The sequence below is a fragment of the Thalia democratica genome, chromosome 4 (genome assembly GCF_965202585.1).
Source record: "Thalia democratica chromosome 4, ktThaDemo2.hap1.1, whole genome shotgun sequence".
Taxonomy (NCBI): domain Eukaryota; kingdom Metazoa; phylum Chordata; class Thaliacea; order Salpida; family Salpidae; genus Thalia; species Thalia democratica.
In genome coordinates, this window is record NC_139168.1 from 67,497,659 (window position 1) to 67,507,141 (window position 9,483).

A 9,483-nucleotide genomic window follows, 5' to 3' on the forward strand; every position below is an offset into this window, starting at 1 on the left:
TAGCTTTTCAAAGCTAATGTTAAAAAATGAAATGAACTGTATAGTTGTATAATAATCCCACTAAATGTATACCAGACATTTTTATTAGCACTGTACTGGCTGCAATAGTTTTCACACAAGTGTTTAGAAAGTTTATAAATATATCACAAAAACAAAACAGGTAAATAAATTGAAAATCAGTTTCCAATTTTAAACTTACTATGATTAATTTTTTACTTTATTGTAAACCACTAAGTAAACTTTTTCAGCTTTTTATATTTACAACAAACAAAATGAAAGGACCACCGCCGTTGGGTGATTTCGAGAGATACAAGTGCGAGGGAGAACGCGAAGTTTACAAAATGATGGGTTTGATTTTTTTTTCTTTTTTGTTAAAACCATTAAAATTTTGTTTTTAGAAATGCTATAAAATACTTTTGATATACTTAAGAGTGCTATTCTTTTTTATATTATTTGATCTATTTTTAAAGCCCTTATAATACTACAAGTTTTAGCTTGCAAAAAAACATTGGAGTGTCATTTTTTCGGCCCAAAATTTTTTTAAATGTGAAAGTTTATAACTGCGTTTTTTCAAATACTCATTAAAAAAACACTATTTAAGGTTTCGAATTCGCCTACAAGGAGGATGCCAAGGTGACGGTTACCATGGAAAAGAAGAGTGAGGGATGCTACGTGGAAACGTGGAAGAAGGAAGGTTACACGATTGTTACCACTAGCAACGATGACGTAATAACCACCAAGTTCCCCGATGGAAAGCAAGTCACTGTTAGTTTGAAAATAGTTGCAATTTAAATAGTAAGTAACTAGAAGTTAAAACAATTAAAAAACTAAAATTCAAGAACAACAGTTTGAGCTTTTTGTAAAGAATAAGTTGAAATAGTTTATAAATACTTTTATTATTTTTTTACTACCAGGTATGTACTCAATTTAGTGGGTATTTTTGCGCGGTTATATATTTTTATAAATGTATGTTAACGCATTAAAAATAAACACTAAAAGTAAATAACCTGGACAAGCCGTTAAAAGATATCCAAGTGTCTCGATAACCGAAAGGTTCTTCGTGCACAAGGTCCTGCGACTAAATACTTTGAGCGCTTTTGTCGTTCAATTAACATTAATTATAAAAAGGTTATATTTAGTTTTGGTAACTTTCTCAAATAATTTTACTTTGTTTTTGGAGGTTCCTATGTAGTAATATTTTTGATAGTTTTTTGTTTAGGCAAATCGAAAAATTAAAACCTGTTACCTAGATGAGTGATTTTAAATACTTTAAAACAATATATTTTTTTAACTTTCAACAATATTTATTAAAATATGCATTTATTACTAATTTTTAAAACTAATTAAACATAAAATTATCAACATTTTATTTCATTTTTTTCAATATGCTTTTATTATACACAGTTTAAATTTTTATATAGTTCAATTATTTTTTCACAGTCTTTTGTTAGATATACGTGCCAAGAAAGAATATTAAATAAAATTTTTGATCTAAACTGCGATAATTTTTTTTTTGTTAAACATTTATGTTTCTTCTATTACAATACTTAGGATGTTGTCGTCTTTTTGATAAATTATCTTAACCACGAGTATTATGTTTACTTACATAATGCGTTTTTTAGGTCAAACTATCTGAACTCGTTGATGGGTGGGCCGAGTTTGAAATGGACGGTATTAAGAGAAGACACAAGAGAGAATATTTGAGCAACGATGAGTATATTGCAGTGAGTTTATGTTTATGTCTTTTATTGCAAACACCAAGTTTCTAAAGTTGCTATCATAATTTAGCCTTCCGTTTCTCAGCTATTTAAATTAAAAAAGATAGTAAAACATTAGTTAATAGTTTATACAAAAATTAAAACATTAAAAGGTAGTTTTTAGTTTTTGAATTTCGTGCAAAAGACCTAAAAATTTGATAAGTAAATGTAAAATACCAAAATAGATACAACAAAAGTTTTTGAGATTGATATACAATCTTTTAATTTAGCTTGAAATAAACTTGTTTTTCATGATTAGACAGCCTCTTTATTCAACTCATTCGCAACGGCGATAATTTATTATAAGTACACTTTCACACCGCTATATTAAAATATGCTGTGCTATTTTTATAATTCCCCAAGATTCGTCGCGGTCAATATTAATGCTATATTACATACAAACATAATTGATAGCTAGGTTTTATTTTCATACAGGTCAAGTCTACTTTTATACTTACTTTGGTTACTTAGGCATATCAAATCTAAGCTGAGTCGTGCAGAGACTCATGTAAAATTCTTTGTTAGGGTCGTCAGAGTTTGACCATAGTTAACTGTTGCCTTGCTAACAATGTTCCTCGTATAGCAAATGCCCTGTTTCATCTTTATTGAAGAATTTAGCAAGAAAAAAAAGTTACAAAGTTATGTAATTTCAAGCCTGTTTATGGGTGTACATTTATACACCAAGAAAAAGTAGATTTTAGTTTTTATTTGACCAGGCAAAGTACACATTTTGTTTCTGAATGTTCATCAGTTGTGAGGATATGTTACAAATTTAACGTAGCATAAAGGTTCTCATGTTTAGGCTAATTTATATTGTATTAAGTTAGATAAAGCAATGTACATTTTTAGGTCACATCAAATTGTTTAAAAAATTGATGGCTGTAGTTACAGTTTTTTACCAACTCCAGTTACAGTTGTTACTTTTAAAACAATTGTTTTCTAATTTTTGACAAGTTAGCGGTATGCACCAAATTAAGAGCCTATTCATTACACTTTTAGCCATTTTAAAACAAAACAGAATGTTTTTATCAAAGCCTGGTAAAGAGATGAAAACTAATAGTTTTGTTAGTCAGTTAACGGTGACACAGTTCAAAAAATTAATTGTTAAAAGTTTTGTTATCCTTTTTTTATACAATTATATTTTTTAACGAATTAAGTTTAAAAGAAAAGGATTGTCATAATAGTACAGACTTATTAATAGCTTGTAAATTTCAAAAATTATACATTAATGTATGTATTTACTTTGTTTAACAATTGATAGAGTTTTAAGTGAAGAAAAAAAGTTTCTTAACTTTTTAATTTTTTAAAATATTTCATTTTATTTATTAAAAACTAAATTTGTTTTTGATTCAAATCTTAACTTGAACTTCTTGAAATAAAATAAGCTTATAGTATAATTTCATTATTTTTAACAGAGAAGCGAATTTTCAAAAGACGGAAAAACTGTTACTGAAACCGAACACTACAGAAAAGTTTAAATATTTTTTTCAATTTGCAATACTTTCATGTTTAATTTTCAATCACCACATTAATTTTTGAATTGATCTACCTTATTTGTTTTTTTAAGGTCTTAATAATTCTTTTAATTGAAAAAAAGCAATCTTTTATTAAAAAAATCTTAATTCTATGAATACATTTGCCTTAACTTTTCATCTAAATTACTATTTCTGCTTTTATTCCTTAATTAAACTAAACATCCTTTTGATTTAATTATTAGCTATACAAGTGAATGTGTTTTTATAACACTTATACATGTTGATACACGCAAAAACATACTTACTATTTTTTTACAACAAATAAATTATTCTTATCGATTTTTTTTTTGGAATTTTTATTTATTTAAAAAGCATTAATTTAACTACTAAAGTCTTACTAAACATTGCTTAGTTGTTGAGTTTTCAAAACTAAACATATAATTTCCGTTAATTTGGTTTTTGAAAAAAAAATCTAGTTTTTTAGTATTTCGAAATAGTTTTTATTTTAAGTTAAAGAGGGGCTTTTTTCAGATTTTATCTTTTACATAAAAAAAAGTCCATTTTATAAGTCTACTGCACATTCACATTGCCATAGTTTGAACATTTTTTAACCGATAAAAAGACTGTTTGAGATGAATGTTTTAAATACAATTAATCTAAAACTGTAACTTCAATAAAAATATTTATTTTATTGTTAAAAAAGGGACTGCAATATAAAAAAAGTTGTATAAACTTGCTATAGTTGAAATCTACTATAACCAAATTACCACCGTTTAAAAATTTATAGCTTTGCCGATAGACTTAGTCATTTTAAACTTAATTTTGTCGGCACACTTTAAGTAACTTTTTTTTTAGTGACTACTCATTACTTACGTGTGCAGTAGTTGCAGGTAGCAAGACACTATTAGATAAACAGTTAGTTGTTAAACTAAAAGTTTTTTATAATACTTTTCTAATAATTATAATGACAAATTGTTGACTTTTATTTAGTGTGAAACTAGTTGTAGTTGTAGTTTTAAAAGTCTAACTTAAGTAAAGCATGGTATTTACTTCTTTAACAAAAGTTGAAGTACTTTTGAGACTAAACCAGTTAAAAAATTAAAAATACTAATATTTATTAAACTTTCAAAAGAAGTTTACAAAACAGGCAAGCCTTATCATATTATATAATCACATTTTAAAGGTTAGTTACAATAAACAAAAACTAAGGTAATAAAGTCTAATAAGTTCTCTATTTACATTTTAAAAGTAATATTTATTTAAGTGTTGTTAGTATTTAAAACTTGAAACAATTAACTTCATAAAACTAATGACATATTAAGAGTTAATAAAGTAAGCAATATAAGCAATTTAGATTCTGGATTTTCATTTAAAGCACAAGTTAAAAAGTTTAAAAACTTGCACACAGCAAATTGCAACTATGATTCAGAAGTCTTTTGTAAGTAGTGGTATATCAAAATAAAATATTCTTCGAGGGTAGTTCGTAGATTTTTGAAAATAATTTGTTTGATAACAATTTTTAAACCAAAGAAAACAAGAAAAAAAAGTTAATACTCACTGTTTTATTGTTAGCATGTTTTAAGAATAGTTACAGAAAAAATTAATTAAAATTTTCTGTTTAGATGTTTTACTCATATAATTTGTGAATAAAAATTAAAAAAAATGAAACAAATGATTAATTTTAATTATTTCAAAACAAACTTTTAAGCTAAATGTAAAAAAGTTGAGCGAATTTTTTAAAACACAACTTTTGTTCATAAACACTAAAATCTAGTTAATTTTTTAATATATATTTCAAATAATATAAGATCTCTTTTAGTATTTTGTTTGTGACCGGTTTTGATAATGAAAATCTGAACTTATTAACCAAATAATAAACTGCCTTCAAATAGAATAAGTGAAAAAATTTCTTAGATTTAAAATAAGTTTAGCATTAAAACAGACATCTATAGATTCAGCTTAGAGCAACTGTTAAAGATTGTTTGGGTAAATTTAGTTGTTGTTCAAAATTTAAATGAGCAGTCAAGGAAAATTGACGTTTTTAGTACATACTTGTTAGCTGTTATTTGTTTTTTTAATTTTCATTTACGGCAAACTTTCGTTTTAAAAGCAATCTAATGTCAAAGCCAATTAATTTTTATACAGTTAAACATAAGACTTAAATTCTTACTTTCTTACATTTTTACACAGACTAATAACCAAAAGACTACCAATTACCCACCATTGGGAGATTTTGATAGATACAAGTCTGAAGGAGAGTTAGATGTATACAAACTTATGGGTTTGTTAAGTTAACTACATATTTGAGATTAAACATTAAATTAAAAGTTCAACAGAATTTATTTTTAATAACCTTTTATATAAAACAAAAGTTTTTGTTTGCATAATTTATTTAGTATGTTATTAAAATATCACCATTAATAAAAGTTAAAAATCTGATTATTTTGTAGCATAACTACTTTGTAAGGAATTTTCTTTGTTTGTAAAAACTATAGAAACTTGCAACTTTTATTATTTTGTCATATGAACTTTTTTCTTCCAGGTCTCGAGCAGTACTACAAGGAGGATGCCAAAGTGACGGTCACCATGGAAACAAGGGGTGATGGTTGCTACGTGGAAACGTGGAAGAAAGACGGGTACAACATAGTTACTACTGGTAACAAGGATGATATTACGGTGAAGTACCCTGGTGTAAAGGAAATAAAAGTTAGTAATAAATGAACTAGCAAATTAACTATTACGAAATTTTTTTTTGCTTCCTACTTTCAACTGGTAAAAATTTCCATGAATATTCATTTTTACGAAGATTTATGAGTTCCCTTTTTTTTGAATTTAATTTTAAGTTACTGGTCTAAAATTATTATATAATGAAAATTTGATTAATTGTTTCTATGGATCTGTTAAAAAAGAAGACCGACGCATATCATGTATTGAATTTGAGTGTGGTTGTGTATTTTGCAGAAATTATCATGTATATACTATTTTCAAATATTTATGGTATACACGTTTCATTTTTTAGTATCGCATGTTTATTTCAGCTGAAACCATCTGAATTTGTCGACGGTTGGTGTGAATTTGAAATGGATGGAATGAAAAGACGTCATAAAAAGGATTACTTGAGTGATGATGAATACATTATGGTCAGTTTGATATTAAAGAAATGTTAGTCATAAGGAAGAATACTAGTAATGAGTATTTAATAAAATGAATTTTTATTTAAATAAAAGCTTGATAAGATTTAATTGTTTCGTAGTAATGCTTTACAAAACTTAGAGGATTCTAAGTTTTTATTACTGATTGTATCAATAGTTTTTACCGAAATGCAATACCTTTTATTTTTTTCATGAAACATTGAGATTTATTTTGTATTAGTTTCAAAAATTAACCGTGGTTATTAGTTATATATTCTTTTGATTAATGTAAATTTAATAGAGGGGAGAATTTACTAAATATGGAAAAACTGTTAAAACTACAGATTACTACAGAAGGGTTAGTATTAGAATTATTTAATTTGCAGTTTATACTTTGAACTTTTGTTTCTTCTTTTGTTTTAGGAACAAATACAAAGATTTAAACTAACTCATCTTGTTTTCTTAAAAGATTGTTACCTTAAGCCATCAACTATAAGCTCAAAACAATGTTGTAGTATTTTTTAAATATTGTTAAAAATTTGTACTTAATGAAAAAAAAAAGTATAGCCTTTAGTACCACACTTGCCTTATTTAAAATCGCTTTATATCGTTATACATAACTATTTAGTTCTAATAATAATAATGATATCTTAAAAGTAATGGCTAACAGGAAATAATTATTTTTCACACAGATTAAAAACCAAGTGACCTTCAATAACCCACCATTGGGAAATTTTGAACGATATAAGTCTAAAGGAGAGTTAGAAGTATATAAACTTATGGGTTTGTTAAGTGAACTTAATGTTGGAAGTTAAATACTAAATAAAAAGTTCATAAAAAGTTTTAGATTTAATACTTTACTTACTAATATTTTAAATTTTAACAGTTTATTCAGTATTTGTCAGAAGATCACCATAACTAAACGTTTAAAAGCACGTGATTATTTTATCATAATAGTACTTGGTGAATGATAATTGTTTTTTGATTGTATTTTAAAGTTATAAAAACTTACAGCTGTTATTCTTCACAATAAATAATATTTCTCTAGACTTTCAAAACGCTCACAAATGTTTTAAATCTGACAGTTGTAAAGCTTGTTTAAGTTATTAAAACTGTTTAAAAATTTTCTTCCAGGTTTCGAGCAATACTACAAGGAGGATGCCAAGGTGACGGTTACCATGGAAACGAGGGGTGATGGTTGCTACGTGGAAACGTGGTCGAAAGACGGGTACAACATAGTTAGCACTGGTAACAAAGATGATGTTACGGTGAAGTACCCTGGTGGAAAGGAAATAAAAGTTAGTAATAAACATACTGATAAATTAATAGTTATGGAAATGTGTTTCTTTGATTTTGGCAAACTACTTTTAAATGATAACGTTATACATGAACATATATTTTTTGTAAATATTGATAGATTCTTTGTTATTTAAATAAAAAAATTTGAACTGGTATGCTGTTATTATGTAAGTGTTGAATATGTTTACTTTTATTTTGGATACCTCGAAATAACATCCTAAGCATATCCTGTTTTTAACTTGACTGTCATATGTATTTTATTTGAATAAGTTCGCGTACTACCCTTAAAACTTAAAATAAAACACGTTTAATTACTTTAAAAGTAATTTAATATTTATTTTAGCTGAAACAATCTGAATTTGTCGACGGATGGTGTGAATTTGACATGGATGGAATAAAAAGACGTTATAAAAAGGAATACTTAAGTGATAATGAATACAGTATGGTCAGTTTAAGATTCTATGTTTCTTAATTGTTATAATTAATACTTTAATAATAAAGAATATGTTAACAGTAGTTAGTTTTTAATAATTTGATGGAGTACTAGTAATGAACATATAATGTTTGTATATATGTTGTTTATTGAACGATGAAAAAATACGCTTAAAAAATTTGGTCTTAGAACCTAGTGTACAAATCGAGTCGTACACCACATGCTTATAAGCTATTACACATAATTTTTTTTCCAATTAAATATTTAAATGTTTAGTAATAAAACAATCAATAATCTCCAACCTTTAGTAATAACAAGGTGAATTTTTATTCAAATAAATGTAATATATTTAAAATGCTCCGTAGAGTCGCTACAAAAAATATAGTTTTGTAAATTTTGTTGTTGATTATATGGAGAACTTTGTTACTTTGATTCATTAACTTTAACCTTATTGAATACGAAATGTTTTTATTTTGTTTTTATGTTTAAAAGTAACAGTGGCCAATAGTAGGGTATTTAAAATAAATGTAATTTTAACAGAAAGGAGAATTTACAAAAGAAGGAAAAACTGTTAAAACTACCGACTACTACAGAAGGGTTTGTAAAAATTTTTGCTTCTTTAAAAATGTAGTTTCTTTTTTGAAATAACAATATTTCTCCTTTTTCATCAATAGTAAGTATAAAACTTTAAAATAGCTCATCTTGTTTATAAAGAGATTATTAAGTAAAAAAATTAAATAAAACCTAAAAAGCAATTTATTTGATTTTTGATTTATAAAAGACTTTTAAAACATGTATATAAAAAACCATTAAAAAAACAGCCTATTGTATTAAACTAATTTTATTTAAAGTCGCTAAAGCATTATAAAGCAGCTAAACATGAATACTTTGTTTTAACATTAATATCGTAACATTTAAGGCTAAAGGTTAACAAGTATGTTTTACGCAGACTAAAAACTATGTGCCATCTAACTACCCACCATTGGGAAGTTTTGAAAGGTACAAGTGTGAAGGAGAGTTAGATGTATATAAACTTATGGGTTTGTTAAGTGAACTATATTTTTAAAACTAGAAATAAAATTTAATTGGTACAATACAAAAGTTTTTCTATGATAGTATTTAACAATTTAAGATATAAAAATAATCGTTGTTATTTGTATAGTTTTTCAGTATGTAATCAGAATATAATCTTATACAAAAGTTTAATCTTTTACAAGTGTTTTTTAAATTGTAATTATTGTTAATGAAAACACTTTGTAAATAAAAACTTTTATTGCTGTTATAAAATATAAACTTACAACAATATTTTATGTCTTTAAATAATATAAGCTCTGATAAAACTCTTAGAAACGTATTAAAAACACTAACAACACTTATTTAGTTTCTTT

The 9,483-nt window shown here is 25.6% G+C and overlaps 1 protein-coding gene across 1 annotated transcript; it reads left to right on the top strand.

Annotated features, from left to right (window-relative positions):
- Positions 1-253: 253 nt before the first annotated feature.
- Positions 254-3,358, top strand: LOC145835159 (uncharacterized). Its single transcript, XM_082942711.1, has 4 exons — positions 254-348; positions 602-765; positions 1,623-1,724; positions 3,173-3,358. The coding sequence occupies exons 1-4, from the start codon at positions 273-275 to the stop codon at positions 3,233-3,235; spliced, it is 405 nt and encodes a 134-aa protein (XP_082798837.1). The 5' UTR covers positions 254-272; the 3' UTR covers positions 3,236-3,358.
- Positions 3,359-9,483: the final 6,125 nt, after the last annotated feature.

Excerpts from the sequence above, each read along its gene's own strand:
- LOC145835159 (XM_082942711.1), top strand. The coding sequence starts at position 273 with ATGAAAGGACCACCGCCGTTGGGTGATTTCGAGAGATACAAGTGCGAG. Across the intron at positions 349-601 it reads CGAAGTTTACAAAATGATGG|GTTTCGAATTCGCCTACAAG; the intron begins GTTTGATTTTTT and ends ACACTATTTAAG. Across the intron at positions 1,725-3,172 it reads GCAACGATGAGTATATTGCA|AGAAGCGAATTTTCAAAAGA; the intron begins GTGAGTTTATGT and ends TATTTTTAACAG.